General features: G+C 35.2%; 1 protein-coding gene across 12 annotated transcripts in view; it reads left to right on the top strand.

The window, feature by feature from the left end:
• CCDC91 (coiled-coil domain containing 91) overlaps positions 1-13,338 on the top strand; it is a 123,021-nt gene that overhangs the window by 32,986 nt on the left and 76,697 nt on the right. For 9 of the 12 annotated variants that reach the window (XR_003256579.1, XM_026085376.1, XM_026085372.1 and 6 more), the window contains 3 exons: positions 7,379-7,548; positions 11,109-11,294; positions 13,075-13,188. Coding sequence is in view for 11 of the 12 variants with exons in the window: in XM_026085376.1 (XP_025941161.1) it covers positions 7,379-7,548; positions 11,109-11,294; positions 13,075-13,188 (470 nt within the window). In the remaining variant the exon portion in view is untranslated. Of the gene's footprint in view, positions 1-2,983; positions 3,278-5,611; positions 5,661-7,378; positions 7,549-11,108; positions 11,295-13,074; positions 13,189-13,338 lie in introns of all 12 variants that reach the window. The other 3 variants (XM_026085379.1, XM_026085380.1, XM_026085381.1) reach the window with 3 other exon arrangements.

Raw genomic sequence — 13,338 nt, 5'->3', positions numbered from 1 at the left:
TTTTTTTTTTTTTTTTTTGAGAGAGAGAGGGAGGAGGGGAGGGAGGTAGGGCAAATGATGCTTTTTCAGTGAATTCCAAACTCTGTGGATTCAGAACAGTTACGTTTGCAAGAGTTAGCTGAGATGCGATGGTGTTACAATGCAGATGAGGTGGCAGTATTTATTTATTTTTTAGCTTGGTTTCCTGAGGAAATTAAGCTTATGCTGTTGCTTTCAGACCCTATTGCTCCATTATAGATTTTGAGTATGTTGGCTAGTTTCAGCTAAACTTGAAAGTTGTTTAGTCTCCGGTAATTACATTTCTTCAGGGTGTGTGTATGCGTGGGATTTTTTTGTTTCGTTTTTTTCCCCCCTAGTCAGCAACTGAGTAATGATAGCCATAGTGCTTCACCAAATAAAAGGAAGGTTGGATCCAGCCACTGTACATTCTGTTTTATAAAAGATACCTGGTCATTAAGCATGTTTGCAAGTTTAGAGGAGCTATAAGCTGAATGTTGTAGCTACAACCTAATGCCATGGAAGACGAAGGAACTACAAGAACTAGAGGACAGGAACACAATTGTATGGAAACCAGCACTAAAGTGTAAATACCTTAATATCAGTGTTTTATGTGAGCTAGATGACCTTCACTTGTTTAATGTAAATCTGGTCAGTTCAGTTCATGAACAGGAAAGCTCTTCAGCTGACCCGAGTAGCTTTTTTGTGTTTATCATTTGTACCGAATGAGTTTCCATTGTCTGTAATGGTCACTTAGACACCTAAGTTTGTGTCTTAATGTGGAGCCCTATCACAATTCCCAGTTTCATTGATCTAGCTGTTTACAGAGTACAACTTTTTTTTTTTTTAAGCTTACTTTTATCATTTGGTTACATATATTAGAAAAATTATTTAGTGTTTTTTATATGTGGCCTCCTTTCTATATTTCCTGGCATTGTTTTATTTATTAATTTTGGGCTAAAATATTATTTTGGTACTTTCTGGAGCAAAGATGTGTCAGAGGAGCTCTTTTTAGTTATTTTGGGAATCTTTTCTATGCTTTCTTTGTGTCGTGTCAATATGCTTTACGTAAGAGGATTCAGAGGTAGCGTGTATAATTTTGACGCTGTTGGTTTACTTCTTGTATTAATTTAGCCACATTTTATGTTTGGTCTGATACTGAGCTCTCTGAACATCTGCTCAAATAACAGAGCATCCTCCAAGTTCCTGGAAAAGATTTTTCTCCTTGTTGTTTTAATAGTCTTTCATTCTGTGAGAATGCAGGTGGACTGTGTGAATGCAAAGCCTATTTTCCACGTTTCTGTTATGATTCAGTATTCTGATGGTCTCTTTGTTTGTGACATTGAAAGAGCAGATATTTTGAAGTTTAAGCAATATGAGGTGGGGTAATTTGCGCTAGTTTGTAGACATGTAGCGGACATCTGCTTAGTTTGAAAGGTGCTGTTTTCAACTGTTGTGTTGAAATGGTTATCAATTGTTTCTTTTCCTGATATGTTTTGGGTTCTGCTGAATGCTAACATCTTGACTTGGAGAAAAATGAAAAATAAAGTAGTAGAAAATTAAGATACCTCTCAGGAGGTCTGAGGGAATGGTTTCCGTCTCTTGTCATAATTGAGCGAGGTTCAATGATTTTTGTTGATAAACATGGGTGCATACCATTAACTGTGGAATGGTCTTGCTTTTCATTTGCTGACATTGCTGTTATCTGGAATACTCTGCTTTGAAATTGAGTGGAATATCTTTTAAGATTTGAATATCTAGAATATACATACACATATGTGCTGCATGCTTATTAGATTACATACCACCTCCTTTCTCCCTTCTTTGCAGATGCTAACTGGTATAAAAGACAGTGAGATTAACTGAATATTTTGGCAATTTTCTGTAAACCAGTTGCCTCAGTTCAGGTATTGTGTGTGTTTGAGGGTTGGGGAAGGTGTTAACAGACTGTTGTGTGATCTGTGAATTGTGAAGTACCTTGGAGTTTCATGGAACAAAATATTAAGATACAGTGTCCTCACTGATACATGCAAACAGGCATCATGAACATGGATAAATCAAACATATTTTGTAATTATGTGAGAAATTCCAGAATTTAGTGATGGTACATCTACATAAAAGACATTTGCTGTGGTACATTTGAGGTATTTTATTCCAGTCTCATAAATAAATAACTTCTTCTTAAGGTGAGGTATTTTTGCAATGATAGACATGCTACTCTTGTTAAGGAGCCAGTGAAAGCCACATAGAAGGAGTAGGATAGGAAAAGGAATCACATAAATGCGTTTTCTTCATTTCAACTAGCAAGCTGAATTCGAAGAGAAGTGCAGTAATGGAGACATACACGCATAATTCAGGTTGAGGATTTTCCCTGCAGTAGAATAGATTATAGAAAAGCGCGCTATCGCGTTTGGAAGAATAGCAGTACATTTTGGCCTGTACTGGTTGGTAGGAAAAAGAGAAATAGTTATTAAATAATTTGCAGGAGTGGATCTGGCACAATTTTAAATAATTACTCTAAACACTTGATTTAATCAAATGTTAGAGATTCTGTGACTGATATTGCCATATCTTTGGAATGTGTTAGCATTTTTTGTTTTCAAATCAATGATCCCTCTTAACATAAAGTCAAAAATACCTAATTAATTCTGAAGCATAGCTTTAAATAATACATCTTTCTTTCTTTCCAGCCAGAGAGAGAGATTGTATTGATGTGTATGCAATTGTAATTATTTTACTGAACTGTGAAATTCAATTAAGTTAAGCTTTTTTCTAGGAAAATGCCTAAATGTTAGTATCAAAAATATGGTTTCTATTATGTTCAATATCAAGATCTCAGATGCTGGAATAGCATATATAATTATTTATTTTCTAGAATAGTTTGCCTTTGGAAGAATAAAATGTGGGTAAGAGCTTTTTGCTGCAAATATTAAGAGTTAATTTTGAAAACACAGTAGAATGGTATTTCTTCTTGTCTATATTTTAGCACTGCTGCTGAGAACTGGTATGTGTGGAGAAGCAGTCAAGTGTTTCATGTTGACAAGAGGACATTTGTGCAAGCTGAAGTCAATAGAGAAGTTGCCATCAACTTCAGTGTTGGGTAGACCTTTACCAGTTGGTTCTAATTCTAGTTATACTTTTAGAAGCAATACAGTGATACATTTTTGCTCATTTTTGAAGTCTGTATTCACCCGCAGATGTGAAAATGCATCCTAATCCTGTGAAATCAGTGACCTACAAATATAATGACTTAAATGTGTTTTCGAAAGGGAGAAAATTGGTAAGCAAACCAGTAAAACTCCTACAGCGTTACGGAACGCTGTGCATGTCATCTGAGACTTTTATAATATTTGTTATAAGCATATTAGATGTAATGTTGATGCCTATTAAAGTATCTCTCAACTTACTCTTTAAGCAGTGTAAACCTTCCTAATAGCTGTTCATTTACATGGAGATTAATTGAGCTAAATACAATGTAAAAATACAGAAAATACTTTGTCTATTTTGAATCAAATGTGTTAGCTGTTACTGTTTGTTTAGCTGGGAAAGAAGTTGAAGACTTTTGAAAGGATTTTGTTTTTCTTTCATAAATTTCAATTGCTTTCCACTGGCAATGATAGGAAAAGCTTATTGAGTGTTTGGGATTTATTTAATTTAAATTATATTTGACATATTCCATTGTGTGCTAGTTTGCTGTGTATTGGAAAATGTGTATTTGTTGATGTCTATACATACAGTAATTTTCAGTTTATTTTTCCTGAAGTTGCTTATTCAGCATTATGCAGGCTGTAGGTCCCAATACTCTGACTCTGGCATTATGGGTGACAGAAATTGCTGCCTTTCAGGATAGAGTGCCTTGTCTCTTCAGCTGTGCCTGAACAGCCATCTGTGGGATTGGGATTTAAACAGTTCACTGAAACTGACACACAAAAACAGTCTTTCACTCTATCTGAAGGTTACTTTTAACTTTAAAGTGCTCAGTGATACAGTTTAAAGTGCCGTAAAATTTAAAGGGCCAGTGAACTGTGACAAGGGAAGCCTGTATGTTGAGCGACTGTGGTGCTAGTAGTTTGTTCTGTATGTCAGAGCCCTGCTGACGTATCATCTCTTAATTTCTGGGTATAAATAACATCCAATTAGTAAATATTACTCATTTATTTTTTCATTGGTATATTTCAGATCTCATGTCTTGCTTCTGAAGCTCAAAACTATGTGGCTCTTACAAAATATTTATTTATCAGTTCATGTATAAGCACTTGATTTTGTTTTCAGAATCTCTGATCCCCCCCAGTGACTTTCAAAAATTGTTTGAGCTTTGTTAGTAGGATAAAGATACAGAATTTTTCTTCTATGAGCGAGCCAAGACTGCAGTCTAAGTTACTATCTCTGCTTCTATTAACAAACTGTTTTGTCAGTTCTTATATACAAACCTATAACAGAATATTTTTAATATTTGAAAGTCAAGGTTTCAGAAGTGATCAGATATCTCTTTAAGTAAAATTCTGGCTATAATTCATATCTGCATCTTATTTCAGCCTTCTTGGATATGTGACTTTTGATATAGCCTGTAATTAAGTGCGTATGTGCTGCTTTTCTTCATAGTACTGCAGCTTTGATTAATGAACAGCACCATTTTTCTTTGGAAATCCATCAAGAGTTGTAGGACTCTTGCTTCACTTACTGAAGAAGTTAGAGGATTTATATTGAATGAGGGCAAGATACTGTGGAAGAATAGTTTGTTCTTAAAGATTGTATCAGAATGGCTGTTTCTATCGTAGCAGGTGGTTGTGCAGCTGAGTAGGAAAGGATCCTTAAAGGAGTGCTGTAGAGTCATTACCCATACTAGATGTGTTTCAAGAGTTTTACTTCAGACGAGCTCTAGCCTGGCCCCTTGGATTTGAATGTCCATGAGCTATTGGAGTACAGTCTTCTAGTTTAGTTTTATCAGAGGGGAATCTCATTCACAGTTCTGAAACTTCTCCATTATGATAACTAAGGTTATGCATAAGTGCATTTTGATCTGAACTAAAATAATAATGAAATTTCACGTAGTGTATACACAAGAGGAATGAATGAGGGCATAGAACTTGAATTACAGACATAGCAAATGTAATTCTAGGAATGTCTAACTTATGAATTGTTAATCTTGCTGAAAATGAAAGGAAGGTTTTATAATTAAGATGGCTGAAAAATGACTTGGAGAGTTGCCTTCTGTTCTTGTGGTCTTCTGCAAGATCATATGTTTAGTCAAATGATTTTAAATCACAGTGTTCAAGGTGGTCATCAGTTGTTGTTCCTCATTTCCTAGGCTTTATTTTGACAACTTAGAGTTTGTGTTTTTGTTTCTGTTTTTTTTTTTCTTCTCCCTCAGAATGATAACCATTCATTACTATAACTGAAATCATTGACAGCTCAATTTGATTGTGGAAGGTTGCACATAAAACTATATTCTAAGAAAAACTAAGTCTTATGTCTAGTGTTGGATACCCCAAAATAAGTGAATACCTTTTGGCTTTAATCTCTGTGAGTCTGCATTCTCCATCTGTAACCCAGTCTCACTTTATATGACTTTTAGTTATAAATTAATTGTGTATGAACTATGCCTATACTACAGTGATCATCACCAAAGGATGAACAATAACTCCCTGAGGATCTGTGTCAAGGTAGGTATTTTCTTGTGACTTAACACTTCTATTAAGAGAAATAGCTTGTCTGCTTAGTCAGAATTACCTGGTTATTTTAGTTATTTTGGTTGGTTTTCCAGGGATTGGTGAACTCAAACTGAAATTCAGTGTATTAAGGGATAGCATCTTTGTAAAAATGAGGCTTTATAGCTTATTTGGGGCACTTCATTAGTGAATTTACTTGACAAAGAGCATGTGTTAGAAGTCCTATCATATTTCTCTGCTTTGAACACTTTACAAGTGTAATAAATATTGGTCTTTTTAACTAAACAGCTCTTCCTCCCTGTCGCCATTTCTCTCATTTGTAATAACAGAGCAGGTAATGGCTATATGAAGCTGCCTTTTCTTTGTGAACAGGCATTTGGAAGGGGAGGGAAAAGACAAACAGGATACTTTGTCAGTGGGTTCTACAGGTAACTTCTGGTAGGTAAGAGAAGCCTAAAAAGTCCCATTTCAGATTCTGGAGAAGAGTTTACTGTTGAGGTGCTGTGGTGTCCCAGTCCTGTTTTGTTTTGCCCTGGTTATCTCAATTTGTTCCTGTTCTGTTTGCTAAAATACCATCCTCCAGGCTTTTCATCCAAGCTTCCATTTTCTACTCAGCTGTTATTTTTTTTCCTTGTGTCCAAATCCATCTTTGCTGCACTTAGCATCCTCATATTTTTGTCTCTGTCTTCTGGTTCATTTTGTTTCCTCTCTTTGTTAGATGAGGTTTTCATTCTCCTCCACATTACCCTGAATCCCAGAACTTGGATATAAAGGGAATGGGACACAAAGCAAGTGGATTCAAAGATTAGCATGTCCTTTTGAATGCTGTTAGGCCAATATATAAGCTTGTTTGCTCTGTGTTTGTGTACTTGTGCAGTCTATGAAACAGTAACATTGAAATGCTGAAGCTTGCTCAGGGATAGTGGAATCTTCAGCAATTTACCATATCTGTAATGGCAATGTGAGCTGCTTTTTTTAAAAAAAACATAATTGGATAGTCTTTTTGGTGGTATAGAAGTAATTATCTCTAGCAGAAAGGCTCTTGCTGTCAGAAATGTCAGGTTTCTACTGTTGAACATGTAGTCCCAAAAGCTTTTCAAATAAACTGTTTTGGTATGGTGTTTAGGTGTGGAAGAGCTCTCACTCCAATATTAATTGCATTTATGTTGTTTTATTAGCTATAGAGTTACTTCTTTTGTTATCTTTTGATCTCTGTTATAAAGTGAGAAACTAACTGCTTTTATCATGTTTTTTGGTAAGCTGTTTTATATAAATGTCTTCTAAGACACAGTGAGGATTTTTTTAACCTTAAAATTTTCAGAAATTTAGGACCATACAAGTATGGGTTTACAGTTGTCTTAGACTGATTAAAGATTGTGCTGAAGCTGAAAGGCTGTGAGTGGGAGGACTGCTGCTTTTGATGGCAGTTGTCTTATGAAACCTTTGTAAGTTACAAAGTGAATTTAGTGCGACTACCCCCTGTACAACTTTGAATATCCTTAAGTTGATGGTATTCAGAGATATGTTAACTTTGTATAGACTTATTCTTTAGTGAGATTAGATTGTGAAAGGTGGATAACTTTACAGTAGCCTATTTATACTTGTTGATACGCTGGTTTTGCTAGATTTAGATTTTCGGATACAGAGTTGATTAATTTTTGAATGCTTTTGCATATCATGTTTTGTTCTTCTGTTTTTATTTCTTGCATTAGTATCTGAAGTTCATGCATCTCAAAATGTTTCTCCTGATGTTCTTCTGGAGCACTCCATGCCTTCTTCCTGCCTTGTTTCTTCTGATTCATTCATTTTATCAAGTGATAACATGGCAACAGCTGTTCAAACAGCCAACAGTGTTTTAAACACAGCTGTTCTTAAAGAACAGGTAAAACCACAGTTCCTCTGTTTTATTATGAGAACTTGATGTATTAAATACTACAGCATTGTACCTTTTCTTACCAAATCTAGGTTACTTTGCCTTGTAAGAGCGAAAGCTGGGCCTTGAATGATTTCTGTGATTTCGACTTTGAAGTGCAGTACATTTTAATTTGTTAGGAGTGTGGAACATGTAAGCAAATAATGCATAAATCCTGTAATAACTGTAAGACACCATATTACTTTCATATGAACTGTAAGAGAGAGAAGTGTGTTAAAGGATGATTAATATGTTAAAGGCGTGCTGATACAGTAAGGCATGAAAGTAGGAGACAGCAGCAGGAAAGGTCTCTAAGAAAACTTATTGCTATTAAACCTGCAAAGGTTATAGTTGTAAAGGTCTCATACTTGTATGTTTTCTCAAGACATTTTAGAATTACAAAATCTTTAATTTTAATTAAATTAATTTTCTTTTTTACATTTTTTTCTTACTTTTCTTTTTTACTTTTCAAAGGTGGACTTCCATGACAGTCTAAGTCGGGTTTTGTCGGGTTTTGTCGGGTTTTGTCGGGTTTTGTCGGGTTTTGTCGGGTTTTGTCGGGTTTTGTCGGGTTTTGTCGGGTTTTGTNGTCGGGTTTTGTCGGGTTTTGTCGGGTTTTGTCGGGTTTTGTCGGGTTTTGTCGGGTTTTGTCGGGTTTTGTCGGGTTTTGTCGGGTTTTGTTTTTCCTCCTGGTCTGCTGCAGTCCTAGTTGTGTATGCTCCATCTCTCCTTGCGGTTGCAATAGTTCTGGGAACTGATATTTGGGGTTTTTAAGGCGGGGGGGAAGTAGAGGGTAGGAGAGTGGGGACTTATTTTTACCACATAAGCAGATGGGCAAGGGAGAGAAAGGAATTTCTAAATGGAGATCAGCAAAAAAATGCAAGACTGCTGTAGACAGAAGTTAAATTGATTTAGCCTCCCATGGAACTGAATGTTTATTGCCACTGACTGTTTATTTTTTGAGCAATTTTATTGACTGCAAAGTTCCTTGTTTCAGGATGCAGAATAGTATATACTTGAATTGGAAAATCCTCTTGTTTTTTTCTGACTCAGTCAATACTTTGGGCTGGATTGTGACCCTCACGTTTCCAGCACTTACTAGGTTATTATTGCTGAGTTATCTTTCTTCAACTAGTCCCATCAAGTCCTTGGGCTACTCAGTGAAAGTTGTAATTTGCAATTAAGTCAGATTTACATAATCTGACTTTTTAAAAGCTATATATTTCAGAATAAAGTTTATTTTATTTATTTTTTGCTAGAGCTATTTAGACATCTTGGGCAAAATACTTGCTTTGATTAAACTGAACAGCCTCTGCATGTTCACAGTTCCAAAAAGTGTGACTAGTACAACTCCAGTATTTTAATTTTAGTAGTGATTTAGGTACTCTTTTGTATTTTTTTTTTCCCCAGCCAAGTGTTCTGGAGGAAGCCTATAAAAAGTGGAGAAATAAACCCAAATGCAAACAATGCTTAGGAATTCATAAGAATCAAAAAGGCTTTTTGCTTAGTTTTTATTTTATTTTTTTTATTTGTTTTGACTGATAACAGTCAGGGTCTTTTTCCATATTGAAAGTTCTTCCTCTCCTTCTCTGACAATATTTTGATAAGCAGATCTTTTTTTTTTTTTTTTTTTTTTTTTACTGTGAGGATGATCAACATCTGCTTGTCTTCAGCCACAGTAGATCCTGTCCTTTTTTGATTTCTGTTAACAGTGAAATGTGAATAATTGGTATCATTTCTGTTTGAGCTAGGCCAGCAACATTACATTTTTATCTGTTTTCTCTGGGAAGAGCACTTTAGATATTCCAGAATACTAAGGCTTAGGTATATTGCTTTTAAGTTGTTTAAGATGTCGTTCAGTTAGATAATCTTACTGAAAATAGGCAATATGCTTTTCTACTTCTGAATAATTGTATGTCCAAATTTTATTACAGGCTATGCTTCAGTCTTTCTCATATCTTGTTCTAGCCAGGTACTGACTGACCCATAGTTCCATAAACACAAAATTTTCACCAATTTTAATACAGAAAATAATGCAAACTAAAGAATACAACATTAGCAAACATTTCCAAGGGAGAGGGGGTGTTGAGATGAGCAAAAAGTCATTTAACATTGTTTTGTAATGGAGAACAGCCTTTGTACTTTTGGATAAAGCTAAATGAAAATAACTGAGGAAATATGGTGAACACAAAATACGCTTCGACCTGTTAGAGGAGAATGTTAGCCATATTCTTCAGTAACTGTATCTCCAGAGCCTCTTTTCAGACTCCATCATCATTATTGACAGTGCCAGACTCAAGATAAGAGCGGTACTCAGAAGTAGAATTAGAACATATAGCTTCCCTTTGCTTCTCACGGAAGGGGAATTCAGAGCACAGGTTACTGCTTGCTTTTTGTCTGCTTTGTCTACTGGATCTTGTGTATACATGTACACTCAAGAAGTCTCAGATAGCTGGGTGTTTTTGTTCGAATCCACAGATACTCATTTAGTAATCAAAAAGCCAATCCATTATGTGAGCATTTGCTGGGAATAAAAGGTGTAAGGGCGTGGATTAAATCAAATTAGTCAAATCTGTCTTGATAAACACATTGAGATGTTTGTTCTACCACTCTTTCAACTCTCAAATGCTGTTGATTTGCAGAAGACTTGTTGCAAAAAATGGCAGAAAAATTTAATTTACCATTTTTTTTCCTTTGAAGTTACTTCTCTGTTATATAAACAAACAAGTTGTTATTATTTTTTTTTAAGAGCTTTGGCTTCTGAGAATTATAGAACAAAATATTTTAAATCTCTCATAATTTATCTTTATACTTTGCTGAAAGCATAGGCTTGATCGTTTATGTCCCATCCATTTTGGGTTGTGTATTCAAGAAGCCTCAGTTTCAGTTTTTGTACTTCTACAGTTCACTAGAACAGCATTAGCTAAATGTTGTAGACATGTCCCAATTACTTTTATTCTATTGATCTAGCTTAGGATCAGATGTTTATTTTAACAGAAAAATTTTGTATTCAGCTTTTAATTAGAATCACTTTCAATTACTTTCCCTTTCCAGGGTTTTGCAGTCTGTAATGGGTAAAAACATGAAGTGACTAATCCAAAGAGAGTTTAAGGTTATTTTCTTGTAAGTGTAGTGCTTTCAGATGAGTTATTCTGTTTCACTGCCATCTCCTTTCACCTTTTTGAGTATTTTGACCTCAGGAAGCAGTGGAAACTGAGGAATCTGTGTCATTCTGCCTCTTAAAGCCTTCTCCTAAAGTGTTCTTGAAAAGCAGTAAAGGACATTGGAAGGATGGATGTGAATGTATCAAGAATTACTAGCTACAGTTCCATTGTTAGAGATTGTTTTTGGCCATCACCATCCTACATGTAAGAACATGCATGGCCAGAGAATTGTGGTTACAAATAAGTAATCTTAGAGTTTACAGTTCTTAAATTCTGTAATTTCATCTGGAAATGAAATTTAACTTGCTTGGAATGTTATATTCCCTTTAACATTTTCTTTACCGTTTTGTTTCTCTTGTGAATTAGATTCAAGTAGATATTCCAGTTGCCTCTCTGAATCTAACTGAAGACAAGTCTTTAGTCACGTCAACCATTGCTTTGGATGATGCTGAGATACAGAGAACAAAAGAATCAAAGAATAACCTTCAAGAAACTGTTGCAAGTTTAGGAATTAAACTTGGCACTGCTGAAGAAGAAAAAGTTATTAAAAAGGTATGACTACTTTTCTAATAGAAAAATGTTTGATATTTACACCAAATTTAGATATAGTGGGATTTGGCAGTTGTATTCATGTGAGATTTGCAATGCTTTTTCATAGAAATTAGCCAAACTTCATAGACATTAGCTAAATTTAGCCAAAATAGAAAATTTTCATGTTAGGTGTCTGTTTCGGGCTGAATTTTTCTCATGTTTCATGAAAAATGATTTGGCCTACTCCTAACAGTGTGTGTGTGCGGGGGGGAGAATGAAGAGAGAGACAAAGTTTCTTTAGCATACAGCCAATGTGGTTAGAAGATGTAGTGGTTCCCCCATGTTTTGAAAGTGAGTGTGTGGTCACTGAAGTTGAAGGTGCCTTTGGCTGTCTTCGTGAACATAACATGTAATACATGCTTTTGGGGGGAGGGTCTGGTAACTAAATTCTTAATATTCCTTCTGTAATGAATATGGTAGAGTACAGCATCCGGCAGGACTTTGTCTGTAATTATGTGTCTGAATTGGTCGCTGAAGGCTCTGGAGAGTAAGGGAAAGAAAGCTTTATTTCTTCTATTCTTAATGGTATTCCTTGATAGCTATCAAGGTGTGGTAGAGAAGGAGGAATTGGCTTGTTAGAAATGAAAATGAGGATGAGGATGATTTGCTAAAGTCAAGGACAGGAAGGTCTGTAATGGATTGATTTTGGGATGAGCGAAGAGTATAGAGGAAAGCTGTAAGGCAAGCATGAGTACAGGCTGTAAGAGGAGATTGAGAGCTAGGCTCTGAATGAAGAATGGTTGCAAAATCTGTACCTGTCTTTACAGATGAATCTAAGAATTCGAGTCTCAAGAACTGGTTTTACTATTTCTTCAAAGAGCAGGGTTGAATTAAGCAGACCTGCTCCTTCTGTCCTTCTCATGACCCCCTCAGTTATGCCTTTGTTTGAATAGCTGTACAGCAGACCAGCAGGTCATCTCTTTCTAAACTGTCTGCGTGGCTGTGGAAATAATTGATAGTGGCTTATGTATAGTAGGAATGAGTTTGGTAGGGGTAACAGCCACTTAAAAAAATAACAAAAGGCCTTTAGCTCTTTGGACAGCAAATAATTTTGGATTTTTTTGGCCAGTAGTGTTACTCTCCTTCCTCTCTCTTGGTTCATGTTGGGTGTACTAGGCTGCCTCTTTGCGAGCAGCTAAAAGAGTGCAGAGTATCTCAAAGTTATAGTCATTTTGGGCATGACTATATTGGGAATTGTGCCTTTTTAGTGAAAAAAAATTTTTAAAGGATGTTTAATATATTCTTAAAATTTAAAATAACAAAACAAACCATTAAAAATATGGAAATATTTTATTTAAAATAGCTTGTACTTCTCAAACATATCTCAATTTAAAGACTGCAATCAGGCTTTTCTGGCAAGACCCTTCATCTCTGCTGAAGATAATAATGGAGAGAGAGTGCATTGTAGATAGTTCAGCTCCATCGTATTTTTTTTTATTGTGATGACTTCTGTGGATCCAGGGTATAGTTTTTTTTGAGAAATAGTATGAATTTATTGTATACAGTTGTCAAACATGATACATTTTTTGCTTGTTTGTTTGTTTTGGAAAGGTACTTTACTGATGAATATTTGAATTTCTCTAATATTTTTTAGGTTTTTCTATGTTGAGATATACTTTATATTAAGATAGGAAATGTCTTAGTCTTCAGAAATGAAACTAGATGGAAGGTTTACCTGAATTTGTGTTTTCACAATTCACAAAGGTTTAACTTCCTGTATTTTATTTTATAATCCTTACAGGAATTAGAATATTTACTGGAGAAATATAGTATTCTAGAAATGGATTTCTTGAAGGAAAAAAAAGAAAAAAAAGAAAAAGTCATTTCACATCAAGATGATTATAAGATGCTTCAGGTAATATTGTTTCTTTCTCGCAGTGTCTTATTGCTTTCAGGGGAGTTTTGTGTAGCATATACTTATATCCATCAAATCCTCTAAGTATCTAGAAGCCTGCTCCAAAGCCTTTTGAATTTAAAGAATTTCTAGAGTCTTCAGATTACAGTC

Source organism: Apteryx rowi, unplaced genomic scaffold (assembly GCF_003343035.1).
Source record: "Apteryx rowi isolate R43461 unplaced genomic scaffold, aptRow1 scaffold_667, whole genome shotgun sequence".
NCBI lineage: Eukaryota > Metazoa > Chordata > Aves > Apterygiformes > Apterygidae > Apteryx > Apteryx rowi.
The sequence above is the reverse complement of the archived record's forward strand: the minus strand, read 5'-3'. Positions and strand labels throughout refer to the sequence as shown.